Source organism: Strigops habroptila, chromosome 6 (assembly GCF_004027225.2).
Source record: "Strigops habroptila isolate Jane chromosome 6, bStrHab1.2.pri, whole genome shotgun sequence".
Taxonomy (NCBI): Eukaryota; Metazoa; Chordata; class Aves; order Psittaciformes; family Psittacidae; genus Strigops; species Strigops habroptila.
The window spans coordinates 74350850-74367377 of record NC_044282.2 but is presented as its reverse complement, the minus strand read 5'-3'; the positions used below and the strand labels follow the sequence as shown (position 1 = coordinate 74367377).

The 16528-nt window shown below is 44.0% G+C and overlaps 2 protein-coding genes across 17 annotated transcripts in view; one reads left to right on the top strand and one right to left on the bottom strand.

Annotated features, from left to right (window-relative positions):
- The first annotated feature begins 748 nt into the window (after window positions 1-748).
- Window positions 749-2275, top strand: LOC115610037 (prolyl-tRNA synthetase associated domain-containing protein 1-like). Its single transcript, XM_030490991.1, has 2 exons — window positions 749-1080; window positions 1739-2275. The coding sequence occupies exons 1-2, from the start codon at window positions 994-996 to the stop codon at window positions 2174-2176; spliced, it is 525 nt and encodes a 174-aa protein (XP_030346851.1). The 5' UTR covers window positions 749-993; the 3' UTR covers window positions 2177-2275.
- Window positions 1554-16528, bottom strand: part of CCDC88A (coiled-coil domain containing 88A) — an 86977-nt gene continuing 72002 nt past the window's right edge. For 6 of the 16 annotated variants that reach the window (XM_030490977.1, XM_030490976.1, XM_030490982.1 and 3 more), the window contains 3 exons: window positions 16310-16390; window positions 14606-14871; window positions 1564-13098 (listed from right to left, as the gene is read on the bottom strand). In XM_030490977.1, the coding sequence (XP_030346837.1) occupies window positions 12103-13098; window positions 14606-14871; window positions 16310-16390 (1343 nt within the window). In that variant the 3' untranslated portion in view covers window positions 1564-12102. Of the gene's footprint in view, window positions 13099-14605; window positions 14872-16309; window positions 16391-16528 lie in introns of all 16 variants that reach the window. The other 10 variants (XM_030490985.1, XM_030490987.1, XM_030490986.1 and 7 more) reach the window with 4 other exon arrangements.

Sequence of the window (16528 nt, the reverse complement as noted above, 5' to 3'; positions counted from 1 at the left end):
ACCATTTCTGGTGTCACAGGGCAGGACCGTGGTTTGGGTTGTAGAAATATTTTCCACTTAACTGTGGCCGTTAGTGCTTGGCTTTGTCCCTTAGTTCAGTTCTTGATTATTACTGGTTGCCTTTAAAAACACACAAACATTTGATTTTGCAGTTCTCATTTTTAACGTGTCTCATTGACTAAATAGTTTATTTTGATTTTTCTAGCTTTGATTTTTTTCTTAACTTCCTTATTTAGCAGCAACATTTCAGCAAAACCAAGCATCGGCAACACACTAGCACCTGAAATTACAGTGAGCACATGCTCATGAGTGTACCTAGAACAAATACCTGTTCTGAAACCAGTGTTTGAACCAAATACAGTTCATGTTGGGCGGGGAAACCTCGTGTTGTCAAAGCAATGTATTGTTCTAATGTCATTATGTGACAAAGACACAGAATATTTTAGGAAACATGGAATATATTGAGCTGCATGGGAGGGGAGGTATGGGGGATGTACGGAGGAATGTTATGGATAACTGTTCTCCAGCCAGGAGAGGCTGAAGGGGGATGGCAGGAGGCAGGTGGATCACAGAGCAATGGAGGTGGGAAGGTGCCTCTGGAGATGGTGTCACCCCCTGGCTGGAGCAGGGTCAGATCCCAGGCTGGCCAGGATCGCATCCCCTCGCGTTTTGAGTGTCTCCGCAGGAGGAGACTCCACATTCTGATCCACTCTCGGTTTTAAGGTGAAGGACTCAGCAACCAGCTCCAGACTGCCCTGCTTTCAGTTCGACCCCATGGCCAAGACCGCCCTTCCCATCTGACCGACCGCGCTGCCGAGGGCTCACCCCGCGCCCGGTCCCCGCAACGGGGCGCAAGCCGAGGCTCCCGACCCCCGTCCCGGCTCCCGGGCGAGGGGCAGGGCAGGGCGGGCGCCCCGCTACGGCCGCGGAAGGCGGGCGCGGCCCGGCGGAAGGGGCGGGAGCGCGGCCGGGCCCCGGCGGAGCGGGGCGGCGATGGCGGCGGCACCGGAGCTGCGGGAGGCGCTGGAGCAGCGGCTGCGGGACTTGGGCATCGCCACGGTCACCGCCGAGCACCCCGAGGTAGGAGCCGCCGCGCTGCCCCCTCCGAGCGCGCCTCTCGGCGTCCTCCGCGTCTGTCTTATATATAGGGGAAAACAATTACACAGAGAGGGCAGGGCGGGCTGCAGTGCAACTTCATGCTCTGTAGATGATTTTGTAGCATAATTAAGAATCAATATGGAATTTCTCACCCCCTGGACCTGCAGCCATTGGCTTGGCAGAATGTTTTCGAGTTTTTTGGGGGGCTGGGTTGATCCCTTTCTGCCCCCCAGGTCCCCTTTGCCCCCTCCAGTTTCAGGAGCTGCAGCTCACCCACTTCTTCACTTAGAAGTCGAGGGCATCTAAAGCTTTCCCGACTTTTTCTCACTCCCATTTCAAAGCGCACATGCCACGTCACCCCAGTCAGCCTGCAAAAAGCAGTGCTGCCAGGGCTGCCTGCATCTTCAAAGTGTGCAATTCTTGCTGAATACATGAGACAGAAATGATTCAGGAGGTGAGCAGGAGCAGTATGTCACATTTTATTTGTGTTCTTTTAAAACTTCTTCATAAAAGGGTACAGTTTTTAGGCTGAGTGTAACATTCAGTTCTTTTCTAAGTATTTAACAAAAGATACTGCCACTACACAACCGAAAGTCTAACGTGATACCGAGTCTCACACTGCACTGGTGGCATTTTCCAGGTGTTCACTGTTGAAGAAATGATGCCCCACGTCCAACACATGAAAGGAGGTCACAGTAAAAACCTCTTCCTTAAAGACAAAAAGAAGAAAGGCTTCTGGCTGGTGACTCTCCTGCACAACAGGCAAATCAATTTATCTGATCTCGCGAAAAAACTGGGTGTTGGAAGCGGGAACCTGAGGTTTGCTGATGAAAACTCCATGCTTGAAAAGCTGAAGGTGGGTCAAGGCTGTGCCACGCCACTGGCGCTCTTCTGTGACCAGGGGGAGGTGAGGCTGGTGCTGGACGCTGCCTTCCTGGAGGGCGGCCATGAGAAGGTGTATTTCCACCCAATGACAAACTGTGCAACCATGGGTTTGAGCCCTGATGACTTCTTGAAGTTTGTGAGATCAACAGGGCACGATCCCATCATCATACGTTTTGATGAGGACACGAAGTAGATGAAGCTCATTTTTGTATGACGAGGCATAGGTTTTGTAAAGAAAAACTGGTGAAAGTCTTTTACAAATAAATCTGGAAAAACCAGGCTCACTCCTTTTTACTCTTTCAATTGTGTAAGTTTATAATCTGGTGAGAAAAAATACTGTCTTTGGGTCACTAGAAGTTGAACAGAATATTCTTAAAAAGACAAGACATGTTTGCAGTCTACCGTTGAATAACCTGAAAAGGTGTTATTTAAATAACGTTACAATCTTTATTAGCGAAACAGATAAAACTGGAACTTCCCATGTGTGGTACTGGCCTTGAAGGGTTAAACTTAAAACATCATTAGGATATAAGAAATTCACTTAAAAGTTCCACAATGTTTGTCAGTACACACAGGACCGAGGTGTCTCTGTTGTGTACCTGTACCCACTCATCCTCTACTACACATTGCTTTCTCTTATTTTCACCTAGAAAAAGACAACTTGTCTACACTACCAAAACCACATTTGATTGTCTATGTTTTTAGCTGCATTTTCACTTTCACAGTATCCTCCCCTTGGGAAGTTACTTTGTGCTTGCCCCATGAGGATAGACATAAACCTCTCTCATTTCTAGAGCTTCTCAGCAACTGGGATGCAAACCCTGGTACCAGCCTCCCTTCTGGCAGAAGCGCTCCAAGGAGTAGTGTTACTGCGGGTGCTTGGTCTGTGCTGGTGATGCCTGGGAGGAAAGTTAATATAACCTGGAGCTGTACTAATGTTTGTGTGTGGTTTTGTTGTGTCTGTGCTCCGCTGCACCTTAACCAGCGCCTACAGGAGTGGAGATAAGGGTACAAAGAGGAGCTATACTTGAGCTTCTCCCATCGGGAGAAGGGGACTTGCCTTCCCCTGTCAAACATCCCCTGTCAAACATCCTGAGAGGAGGCTGATTTGGATTTCAATAGGTGATTGATACTTTCGTACCGAAAAGTACCTGCTGTCACACACTAGTTCATGCTCAACATGTGATCTCTTAATTCTTTCTCCTCCTCTCTTGCCTAAATGAATAAACCCCCTTCAAACAGACTGTGTGTTGAAGACAGAACCAGCAGAAGCTCCATGAAGTCCAGTAAATGTGCTGTGGCAACAGGTACCCTTCCAAAACCCAGAGACAGGGGAGCGGTGAAAGCAAGGGACACGATGTGAAGATGATGAGGAAAAGGGCTTCTAAACACAGCCTAACAAAAATGTCATGTACAAGCAGCAGCACCAACAAACTGGAGACAGAACACAGAATTATGAAGAAAAAACACATTAAAGGACTCATGATTTTGGATGACTCCTTGCTACCGTGTCACTAAAGGATGCCGTATTTTTCTTTTTCCTATTAAGAAAGTGAAACCTTAAATTCTAGAGAGTGAACAACTAACAAAAAGCATCTTCCAGGGCAAAGCAAGTCACTGCACAAACAGCCTTACCATGGTGGCCTTCACTTCCAAAGCACCTGGTGCCTGTTCTCAGAGACATGAGCTTGAACTGCTGTCTCCTAAGTGTTCTGTTGTTGAATTCTCCCCTCCACCTTCCAAAGACACAAACCAACCCCAGCTATCACCACAGTCATCTCAAATGGGAGAGAGGTGACCTAAAAATGTTGATGCTATAGGAAGAGCCACTGGAACGATGTCCAGATCCATGTGGGTTTATAAGTGTTGTTAAAGAAAGGACTGAAAGGAACATCTGGTATTTAGGAACACTGGGTTGACTAATGAACTCTGGCTTGATGGATGTGTTACTAAATTAACTAGATATTAAGATACTGTCTTACGTGTCTTTAAAAGTAGAATTTACCTTATCCTCTGCCTGCCACTCACTCTCCCTTCCCTTTAAGGTTTCTTTGGGGTACCCCAAAATATAACTTAAACCCCAAACAATATTTGACTTGTGAAGGTTTTTAAATCCAGAAAGCTTTAAATGTGAAAAGTTGTTTTGAAGACACGTGCACACAGCACTTTACTGTGCTTCATGGATCTCCAGATCTGTACTGCCTAAACTTAACTACCTTTGTCCTCAGGAGAGACTCTGAGACTTCTCTCAGCAGAAGTAACAACCAGGCAAAATCAAAGCTTTAAACGCTACATTTGGCAAATCTATAATGATTTTTTTTTTGCTTTACTTATGAAATTAGTGCCTTTTTTTATTTAAATAATATCAAAATAGTGTCTAGTGAACAGTCACACAGGTCTACACAGATCAACACCATAAACTACACTCTGTCCAGGAAAGATTCTGCTCCAGCAGAGTCAGAAGGACTCACTGACCACACCACCAACTGACCGCACTGAACACCAACGTCCTCCCAGCAACATCAGTCTCCAGAGAAAGTGTGTATAGACGTACACACAAGAGTAAAAATTATTTGGTTTGGCATTTTAATAACATCATTAATAAATGTGTACAGTGGCAAACATTAAAAAATCAATATGTAAAGGAAATTACAGATTTAAATAAGAGCTTTTTGAGTGTTGTTTCACACCTCGGTACATTCCTTTAAGGCAGTTTTATTAATATCAAAGCATTATTTACACACACATCATCATCTAACTCCACAAATCATACATGAGCTGCTTCGCTGGGGCTGCAGCATGTCTTGGGAATAGAAACAAGACGTGTTGGGAATGTTACTAAATCCTCAGCAGACTCTCAGGAAAGTACATCAAACTGACACACTGTGCAGCCCTACAACCTGTTTGTGATCCGGAACCAGCGGTGACGGACCTGGCAGTGCTTGCAGCAGAAAGCGGTGTGTGTGCTCCTGTTGTACACACTCTGTCCAACAGCCGCCCTGGTCTCCCCCTGGGAGATTGTGTTTCAGAACACGTGAAGCAGCTCTCTAATTAAATTTACATTTTTATTGTATTTGAAGGGCACAGACTGGAAAGATTAAGAAAGTAGAGAGAAAATAATTAGAACTCCTCAGAGCGTGGAGAGCTTCCTGACAGCTCCTCTGCTCTGAGACGTCTGCAAAACAAAGTGCTGGGAGCAGCAGATCCCGATCTCTCAAACGCCAGCCTATCTCCGGGGCCGCTCTTGGCCAATTCAGCAACTACAACCCCAAATCCCACTGTGGCCTCTGTGCTGATGCAGGTGAAGGGGGTAAAAACCCGCCTACCCTGGCACAGAGAGGCCTGAGCCAGGACTGGGCACACAAACCTGACCGAGGCCAGGCTCGGACCCAGCAGCGGGAATTCTGCCCCCAGGCTCTGGCTGACTCTCTTATACAAGGAAACTTTGTGTAGGTTTTTGGATGGGGGGTTCATTTCTAACACACGTTATCAGTTAATGAGTAGTTGTAACTCTGGCTGTGATTGCACCGATGCCTTAAGAAGGTGTAACAACATGCAGAAAGCAAGTGTGCAAGTTGTGATGGGTCATCTGGGACAACTTAATGAACACAGAAAAGAGCTGAGCTAAGAAATGAACCATCAGGAGATGCCCATGGGCCAAAACTGACACAGCCATGTGTGGTGAGAGCAGGCTACGTGTGCCCGGCGATGCTGCTCACGGAGCAGTGCCTACCACACAGTCAGGACAATACTGATCCTGCAGGATCTACCTGAACCCTCACAACTGCCTGGCTGCTGTGACTACAACCAGGGTGGCTGTTACTCTGTGGCTTGGGATGCCCAAATCCCTCTCAAAATGCCCTGGTACCAGTTACAACGTGGGGAACTGAGCTCCAGCTGCCAACCACTGCGGAGCCGGACACCAGGAGCACTCCAGGCTTCAGATCCTCCTGGGATTGCTGCTCTGTGTGGATGTTCCGCAGAACACACAATGCTTCTGCTGGAATCAGTGAAGAGCTTGGCACTGAGAGTGAGGGACCAGAACTGGATGCCAGTGTGAGCTGGTCGCCACAATAAACCAGTGGTTTTAATGGAACACCAGAAACGTCTGCAGAGGAAGAACGGACATTCTGTGGGGGCAGAGCTGTGCAACTGGTCCTGTTTTCACTTAAGAAAAACAACTAAAAATGTTTAAACTCTCTGGGAAAACAATCCCAGATCGAACCAAGTAATTTATATTGTAAACCCAGAACACTCTATTCAGATCTAGATCTTTTAGTATATTTTATCATCAAAGGTAACTCAGAAGGAAGTCGCTTTAAGGAAGAAAACCAAGAGAATTTCCCCTTCTAAAGCTTCTCCAACTTTCCTCTTTTTTCCCCTTTTTGACAAAATCTCAGTAAAATGAAATAAATTAGGTGCCAGGATGCTTTTGAATCTGCTGAACTGCGTTCTCTCTCCAGTAAAACCAATTCCATTCCAACTGGCCTTGACAGCTTGAGGCTTTGTAAGTGCTACCCTGCAAACACATCCCGCCTTCCTTCCCTTAGGTGAGCTGGAGGTGAAGTTACCCACACGCCTGTCAGAGGATGGGATGTGAGGTTACACAGTTAACCCCTTAGAACTGGAGCATGAGTGTGCTTATGGGGTTGTAGTAAAATACAACTACGGTAACTCATTTTGGCTCTGCTTGTAAGTTCACATACACATCCTGCGAGCTCTCCCCACATGCTTTCAAGATGACAAATATATGCAACCACTGAATGTACCAATAACATTCGTTGACTTTAATATAAATCAATAATGAACAAAATGTATCTTGCTAGTAAAAGATAACCTTAAGGGGAACCGATTGTAAAATGCAGGTGATATTATTTACATTTCTTTTTTTTTTGCCATCAAGAAACCTCCTAAAGGCCACAATCAGCTCATGTCAAAGGACAAACAAGTAAGAAAAAGGAGTCAATACACAAACATCGTAAGACAGTTTGATCCTGGCAACGCCAGTGGTTGGAAACAGCCTTATATTAAAATAAAAGTCATAGAAAAATCATACCCGACAATGTCCTGTCAGGAACATCGGAACATACACCCGCAGAGTAACGTGGGAATGTGAAGAACACAAATGACAAACGATCTCTAGATCATACGAGCATCCCATGGCTCCCACTTCTGTTAATGACTGAACTTTGTCAGGTTTGTAAACATGTTTTTTTTCCCTTGCAGAATGCAACAAAAATCAGCAGAAACTTTTTAAAGAGCAATTTCATGCAGATTACGCTAACCCAGTAAGGCAGCCAAGTGCCAGTAAGCGGGGAGGGGTTTGGAGCTGTATTTACAGTCAATTCCAACAAAATACTACAGCATTTTAGATGTACAGAAGAGAAACTGCTTGTTATGGGGGTTTTTGGCTAATTATTAGCAGAAGCTTAAGCAAATCAGTGGCTAATTTCATAAACAGAAGATTACAGAAGTATTTTTATTTCTCTCTTTTTTTTTTGTTTCCCCTGGAGTAAATTCTTGAGACCTTAAAATCCTTGGTCCTTAGGGAGATGAGAACTGTCCTTTATTCAGTAGATCTTAACAGTGCAATGTGCAATAATTCCTAAGACCATCTACAAGTTTCCGGCAGCAGACTCCAGTAGAGCTCCTTGATTCAAGGAAGGAAGGAGGAAGGTAGGTAGGTTTTTATTTCTTGCCTGCTCTAGTCACGAAGAAGGTAAAAAATTCCCTTAATTCTTATTACTGATTCCTACAGTCGCTGTCTTGTTACTTCAGATATAAAGGCTTCATACTGAGATACTGAAGGACACTTTTCTCTCTGCGTTCAGGTGACAGGCGGAAAGAGAAAAGAACATAAGAAAAGCTTAAAAGTAGGGAAGTATAAAACACAAGAGTTAAGTCACTAACAGAACTAACAGCACTAACAGCATGCAGCAAAGATGTTTTCATGGAGTCAAGAGAAGGACAGGATGCCAAAGACAAGCTTTGTAAAAAGGCAGTTTTCCTTGTGCTAGGGAACACTTTTTGTTTTGTTAAACTATTCTTTCAGATTTATCAGTCCCTTTCTAAGAACTGACTTCAGCGTTACTCCTTTCTTTGAACTTTCTTCCTCAAGAGATATGAGAAATAAAAGTAAATGTCATTTTTACAGGCAGAAGGCTGATGGGATGACGTTCCCTTTCCTACACAGGCAAAACAACTGCTGGAAACCAACCTGCTCTGGCCTACCCAGTAAGCGAGACAGAAGCCGGTTAAGCAAGCAGCATTTACAACTGGTTAATGCAATGTGCACTTGTTCTCGTAGGTAATGCTGTTAGTTTGTTGTAAATGAAATTAATCTCATTTACATTTTGGGCAGGAAACTCACCACTTGGCCCACAGCTCAGGTAGTGGGTAATAGAATTAGGAGCTTTGTTGCTCCCTAGACCTGCTTTTTGAATTTCTGCTTTCTGGGATAGCTTCCACATCTGCAGAGAAAAGCATTTCATGTTATTCATTGTGTTGATCAGGACATGAAAAATAAACCCTCATGCATTAAAATACATTCTACTTATTAGTAGAGCAAAAGGATATACTTAAACACCTTTTTTGTTTTGTTTTAGAGGAAAGGACAGAGAGGAGGGATGGAGGAAACTCACTGGAAGTGCCTGCTCAACCACACTTGTTACAATTCATCCTAGCATTCAGAATAACCAGGTATTGCTTTCAAAGCCACAATCAGGTACACGTCACTTTTAGGTGCACTAACCCTAAATGCCTGTATGAAAAGGAAATAAACACAACCTGATGTCACCCAGGCTGACTGAACCCAGCAGAGCAAGGACTCGACTCATCTTTGTGTTTGTACCTGCTACACGCTGACAGAAACGTTCACATTCAGGTCTGCAAAACACAGAATTAACTTTGCATGCAACAGCTTGAACGTGCAAAATGCAGGATCTTAATTCACTATTCACTTCAAGCAAAGCATCGAGCAAACCTTAACAGCAAGCACATCACTGAGCCTGAACAACACAACCTCTTCTGGCCAGCAGCCGCCTACTTAGTGTTTGTAGTTACCATGCAAAGTCCTGACTCTTCAGTTTTAAAGGCAGCAGGGACCAAGGAATGAGCAAGGGCACCGTGTGCATGGCTGAGGAGCAGCAGTGGTTGGGTCTGAAAGGAACCTCACAGCTCCTTCCACTGTTTGAGCACAGACCAAGAGAGACATCCACGATGTTATTGTTAAAGAGCAAAAAGGGGAGGAAAAATAACCCTTCTGTACATGAAAACATTTGTTTTCTCTCATATATAATAAAGAAATGTTGACAGTTTATTATTCAGAGACACTAAAAACTCTCTAGCAGCATGCTTCTGCTGCTGTGCTGAACTCAATGGAGCAAACCCAGGAGCACAGAAAGCTGGTGTTCTCAGAACTGAAATGCAGTTCATTACACGGTTATAAACCACGCCAAATGGCAGCTTGAGCTGGACAAGGTGAGCCTAGAACTCCTGTAGAGGACATGAGGCACTCGTGTTCCAAGGCACTGACAGTTATTCTGAAGCCCTTTAAGAGAGAAGCTCTTCTAAGGCTGGCCCCAATGGGGTAAGGTAAAACACAGGCTAAAAAGGCATTAAATGTCAGGCATAAATATTCACTCCCAGGCCTGGTTTGTTTGGAAAGCTCAGTGCTGGGAAGAGAAATGAGATGGTTGAAACTGCAGTGCCCCATGGGCAGGGGCTGGAAATAACACACCCAGTGCCTGGATAGAGGCTTTACCTTCACTCTACGGGGTGAGCTCTACAACTTCTCTTTAGACCTTGGCCTTGCTCCCAGCTACAGTCAGAGCTCAGTGCTGGAGGGTTTATAATGTATCTGGAGACAATACTGGTGGTGTTTGTAGCTGTGACAGCCCAAGGATCTAAGCAGGACAAGGCTGGCAAACGAGGTAGTATCATGCCCTAAAGCTTATCTGATGTCTCGGACAACAGCTGTTGATCTAAGTAGGAGATACTACCTCGAGCTACAAACCTTGTTCTTATCCTACCAAGCAGCCTCGCTGCAAGATGCAGGCTTGCAATCGGTTAAGCAAATGATACAGATACTGGTAGCACAGTGTGAGTTTATAATAAGTACTCTCAGAGCTCTATAACGCCTTAAATAACTTGCAGAATGTGTTATGCTCACGTCGCTTCAGCACTGTTCACCTCAAAGCTAATTCCAACACATCGAGAGATTAACAGAAATGAAGTCGAGTGACAGGGCCAGAGATCAGCACACGCTGATTCTGCTGCCTGTGAAATTCAGATGGTTATTTCAGATTTGGGGGTGGGTTTTTTAAGTGAGACAATTCCAGAGGGAGCTCGGCAGTAACTGACAGCTCGCTGCGAGCAACACTTATCAGCCCAGTAACAAGGGATGCTTGCAGCCATGGGGAAGGATGGCTGCTTCACGTTGTGAAACAGCCATTACACCCTCCACGGAACGTCTTTGAAACATCCAAACTTCTCCCCCCGTTCCTCTTCCCTAGCTTGGAATAGAGCTGGAGCTCTGGGAAGGGCTATCTCAGTGTTCTATTAACAATTCTCATGCTTGAAATGGAGACCTTCTAGACTAAGATATGGGATGTGCCTGCTGCTTTTCCGCAAAAAAGCAGTGAATTTGTTGCCCTTCCCTAGTGAAACACTCAGGAATTAAAGCCCCAGCAGTACCGTGAGTGCCACAGAACTGCTGGCAAAAGAGATTCAGATGTAAAAATCAGAATATGGCATTCATTATTTTCAGTATTTGAGATTTTAAGTATTTCTCCTCTAGATACATTGTCAGTCAGGTTTTCTATAGCATATATAATGCTGGTCACCATAACTGCTGGTGACTATGGCCTCTGGCAAAAAAGTGCTAATGTCTGAAGCCTCATTAATTATAATTTAAGTATGATACAATTTTAAACTGTTTATATTCACCACTGAGACGTTTCAAGCCATTGCAGACATGGTGGCACATGAAGTAATTCCTTCCCAGCATTTCTCTTTAGTTGGTCATCTGGGATTTAATGTTATCTGCTTGAGCATCCCTACACTCACATAACCTTACGAGCAATGTTTTGGTTATTGTGTCTTTTATTTAGCTGTGTCAATGTAACAGTTATCCCTGTTACACATCTTGTTCTCTATTGTATTACTGTATTAATGTTACTTCTGTTCAGAAGAAAAAATGAGCTTCCACCACGATCAATACAGGTTTTTATTACCACACATCACAAGGAGTCTCCTATAACTCAGTTATTTGACTCCTAACAAACCATACACTTCACCACAGTTGTACACCAGGCGTGGAGAGACAAAGCTTACAAAAGGCAAGAGGTGGAAAGGGTCATTTTTTCATTACAAGTGCTGTGGATCATGCGAGTATTTATCATCTCCTCGTAAGATTTAGCACGTTTAGGATTATGAATGGTCTTTGTATTATTAATGTTCAAGTATTTTAATAACTATGAACAGTAATTCATATTTATTGTGCAAGCTGGAGGCACTGAATTACGGGGTGTAACCTGTTCCTTGTGCAAAGTGCATTTATGCCAGACCATGGCATAAATGGAAAAGGTAAGACACTGGGATCTCTCTAAACGCTTCTCTTCATTAATATCTCATTTAATCAAGAAGAGGGGGGAGTATTTTTACTCCAAATACATACTCAGTGTGTTACTGATACATCTGAAAGCACGAGCACAGCTGAAAAGTCCTGGTTCTGTATTGGAATTGCTCCTGGTGCCATTTGTGGCAGTGCAGCATGCGACTGGTTTGACATGCATTCGGTAACATACAGGGAGAAACCAAAGTATCTGTGATGCGTGACAAATAAAACCATAGCTTGCATTATAAAGACTTTTAAAGGCATGCAAAATATATACAGTGCAATTAATGGTTCATGCAGACTTTGGTGAGGTTACAATTATACATTCAGACATGCTGGAGTACACGACTGAGCTCTAGAAAACATCCACCCGCAGATCTAACATGGAATTGTTTTGTCCTTGGAGTGAAATCTTCTCTAAATCCAGTGGACATTGAGCAGAACACCTATGTGTTGTATGAGACTATATATATATATATAGATTTAATAATACAACTTCCTTATCATACACAGCCATACTCGTACCACACAGTTTTGTTATCTTCAGAAACCAGCAGCGGGGATTCAGCCTCACTGGTGTTCACACATGGGGCTGGAACAAGTTCACTACGATCAGGTTCCTGGGGAGCAGAAAGCTGCTCTGGATTCTTTGGCACTGATCTAAACGCTGACAGATTTGCCTGATCAGCTGGTTTGGATGTAGGTCTGTGAGGCAACCCACTTATATTACTAACTAATTCAGTGTTAAGGGATAAAAATGGCTGAGCCACAGTGAGCGACCCTGTGCTGTCGTTATTACCAGAGAATTTATCATTAAACACACTTGAGCTCAGCGAAGTTCTCTCCCGACAATTTGACCTTTCCATCCTGGAAGTTTTAGGCACATCAGAGTGACATCCTACATTACGGGGTTTAACTGCATTAGCTGCATTGCTCTGTGGAACACAATCTACTCTGTAAGCCACACAGTGAACAAAAGGAGAGGGTAACCGGTGTGCTGAGTACTCACTAGAGGCCGATGGAACGCTCCTGTCAGCGGTGGCTGGTGCTGGATCCACTGATACAGGCTGCCTACTGTCCTTAGACAAGAAATCATGAATGCTTGTCCTTCGGGTGGTTCCTTCTGCCGTGGAGATGACGCTGCTGGCGCGAGGTAAGGTGGCGTAGGGATTGCAATCGCGGGATTGGCGCTGGGAAACGCTCGCTTGGAGCTTTTCTTTAACAGATTTGGCCTTCCCTTGGGTGCCTCCTGTCAACTTCACTGGAGAGCTAGTGAAGGTGGGATCGTCGCTTTTCCGCAGGCTGGGCCTCACCAGCTGCTCTGGCTTAAGGGATCGTCCGTCTGAGAAGTCGATGGTGGCTTTGACACTCAGTGATCTCACGATGCCACAACCGGCAGACGGCTGCTTCCTCAGCTTCTCCTTCCCTGCCAGCTCCGAGGACTCGGATAAGCTCCTCATCACTTCATCTAAGAGATTCTCTTCACTTGCTGATTTCATCTGTCAGAAATATGAAACGTGAATTCACTGTAATTCTCACCTTTTCTTAGGCCATCTTTGTGGACATAAATGGAGAACAATTCTTAAAAGTACTTTAATTTCTCAGATCTAAAAGCAGCATTAAGCATTTATGGTACATACTCTGAGTCTTCTGTACAGCTCACAAGTACTTTGAAAACCAGTGTCAGACAGAGCACAACTATCTGGAGTTAGCTTCTGCAATACTGATTCACTCTGTAAATCACATGGTCAAAACTCCAAGTTTATCTTCTCACTCACCTGCCCTGTGCCATCACGCACTGATACTTCCTGAGCCATTTCATGTGCACTCTTACTTTAACTAATCATCCGGAGCTGAAAGCTCAAATTCTCTCCTCACTCAAATAACAAAGACAAAAATCTCTGACAGCAATACAAAGCACTGAACCTTTGGGCACCTGCAATGCCTACATCTGGCCTGGACAGTTCCCAGTTTTTTCTTTAAAGAGTCAATTTGGGAAGGATTAAGCTAAAAGCATTAAGGAAATAACACTGACAGAAGACTGGAAAGAGACCTCCTGGATCCCCTTGCAGCCTGAATGATGATGTGATGCTATGAATGGGATCTGTTATGCATGAACAGCAATGGACTGATGACTCAGGTGGTTTCTGTCGTTTCTGTTGCCAGAAGAGTATTGTCTTATGCTCAAAGCCCAAAACTCCTTGTCAGAGAGACCACGGGTGAGAGGTCACTGTAAGTATCTAGCAAAAAAATCCAGAAACTCAGTTCCAGACTCAAGTCACTACCCCAGGCCTCACCCAATCAATTCAGATGTGAATGTATGTTTTTCACTTCCAACTGTGTCATTAAAACCAGATGGATTCTGGTCCTCCCTCGTGACAAGCTCCTCTGCCAGTAACAGGCTTGCGTTATCCTACAGCTCTGCTGGGTTTTGGAACAGCTTTACTCAAGAACTAGTAATGAAGCAATTGGAATACTTGCAGAGACAAGGTGATTCTGGGCTTCTAACAAACTGTCACTGATTTACACAAACATTCTCTTTGCCTTATTCCTCTCAGATTTCAATGAGCTCCAAGGTAATTTTTTTTGCCCAGGAGTTAAAATGATGGAACTGAAGCAGACAAGAGCCTCTCCTCAGGGAATGAAGCAAAGCATCGTCCTCTTACTGAGGACAAGAGCTGCACTGGAAGTAAACCTACTCTGAGTTTGTGGCCTTCCCCTGAGCTCTGGTGAGTGTACCAGGCATCAATGCACTGGGCAGTTTTGTGCAGTAGAGACTGACTTTCCTACCCAATTTAGTAACCCAGCTAAAGCTGCAAAATCCCAAATGATTTTGTGTGTAATACAGTGAGTGCAGTTTATCTGGATACAGTCCACGCTACTCCTTAATGCAGACGCAACCAGTAACTCCACACAGTTTTACAGCGTTCTCCTCACTGTAAGTCTTCCATTAACCCCGTGTCCATGTATGGGATAACAGGTAGTTAAAGCATTCATTAAACTAACCTCACTTGAGGTACTCTTGTTGCTCTCTTCCAGAAACTGCTGCAGGGTCACGACCTCGCTTCCAGGGGAACCCGTTTTGATGTGTCTGCCACGAGCATCCAGCGTTTCGGGTGTTCGCTGCTGCAGCACAGGGCTAGACCTCGTGTGACCCTTCAGGTACTGAATGGGGCTGCTGCTGCTGCTGGACCACGCCTCGTGCTCGTGCAGGAGGCTGAACTCCCCGCTGCTGTGGCTCTGGGGCCTGCTCTGATTGTTAACTGCACCTGCTTTGGGGCAAATGGCATTCAGTGATTCCGTAAGAAGAATACATGGGAGCTGTTAAACAGTATGACCACACTCACATCTGGAACAGTATCAGATTAAGTTAACAAATTCCATTTAAAACACTAAATCCAGTTTAAAATACGAAACCCAGTTGCCCTTTCTTACTCAAACCAAACAGATTAACACAACTGCACTCCCCTGACTTACCTCTTACAGCTCTTTACACATCATGTGGTTTTCTGAATACAACCCCTACCTCTCACTTATAATCTGGGCCTCCATCTATGCAACGTCATATTCCAAGAGGCTAAAAAGGAGCCTTCATTCTTACTCAGCATCACTGTGAGACACATGCTCTAATATACCAGTAATGGGGTTTGCATTAAATGAAATACAAAGCATGGAATGGAAAGAAAATGTTTTCTTAAACACAGTTCTTCAATGAGGACCATTTAGAGACGCTGTTCCTCCCACAGCTTCTGCTGTTACTTCTAGTTTATGGCAACTGTGGCCTGAAGGAAGCACATTCAATGGAAAATAAATTCCACAGCACCAATTCTTTCTATTTCTCAGTAATTGTGAATTGCTGAATTATCAAGTATTTCCTATGTCACGTTACTCCCAAGAAATGAAATTACCTTTGAAGAAAGAAATTTCCAACACTGTATAGAAACTGGGGTGAGGAGTACCCCAAAGAATCATTGAACAGACAGAAATTAAACTAATAAAACTAAGAAACTAATTAAACTAATCCAAATCTCAAGCTGACATTCAGCTCTGAGTTTCCAAACAAACTGATACTGTTTAATAAATGCAAGCCACTAATATTAAACAAAGTCTTGAGTCGGCAGCATTCTAGTCTAGTACGTACAATGGCCTCCAGCGAGAGATTATTATTTCCATCATAACCAAAAATGTATCAGGGCTGATCATATATGAAATGTAGAGCACACTGATACATCCAGGGACATTATTCATCCTTTAAAAACAAAAGCATAGATGTTTACAGGTTGGTATTTCAGCTGCCGTTTTGTCCAGTTTGTGTGGCACACACACAGCTTTACCACAGCAGCACACATGTACTAAGATACTAGGAGAAAAAAACCATAATGGAGCAATTTGCTGCTTCCAAATGAGCCATTTTAAAGTAATTTGGGGTAATTCTTATTTTGTAACATTCTTCCTTGGGTTAGGTTTGGTTTGCAATAGTTTGTAACTTATGTACTAATATCACCCTTTTAATATTTATGAAAAACAATAAGTTCTATTAAGTATCCTTTCCTACTTTGAGGAATAAAGGCTATAAAACACTTAAAGAAAATCAATCTGTGGTGTTTAGTGGGAATTCTTTTATTTTTTACTTGTTTTAACCTATAATAGATGACCTTACAGAGAAAACAATGGACATGAAGCACGTATGTGAATTCACCTACAGCATACCTTTGACTTCATGGAGTGAAGCATTGTTATTGCTATTGCTAGTGGATGTTCTGCCACTATCAAGGCTGGCTGGTCTGGAAGCTAAATGGGAAATGAGGAGACACGATGAGGAACCAAGTTTCAGCGGGTGGCACGGTACCTCCACATTCTGCTCACAGAATGCTCAGAGGCAGGATCATGCACTACTGCACAGGCTGAGCATGCCCATTGCCAACAAAG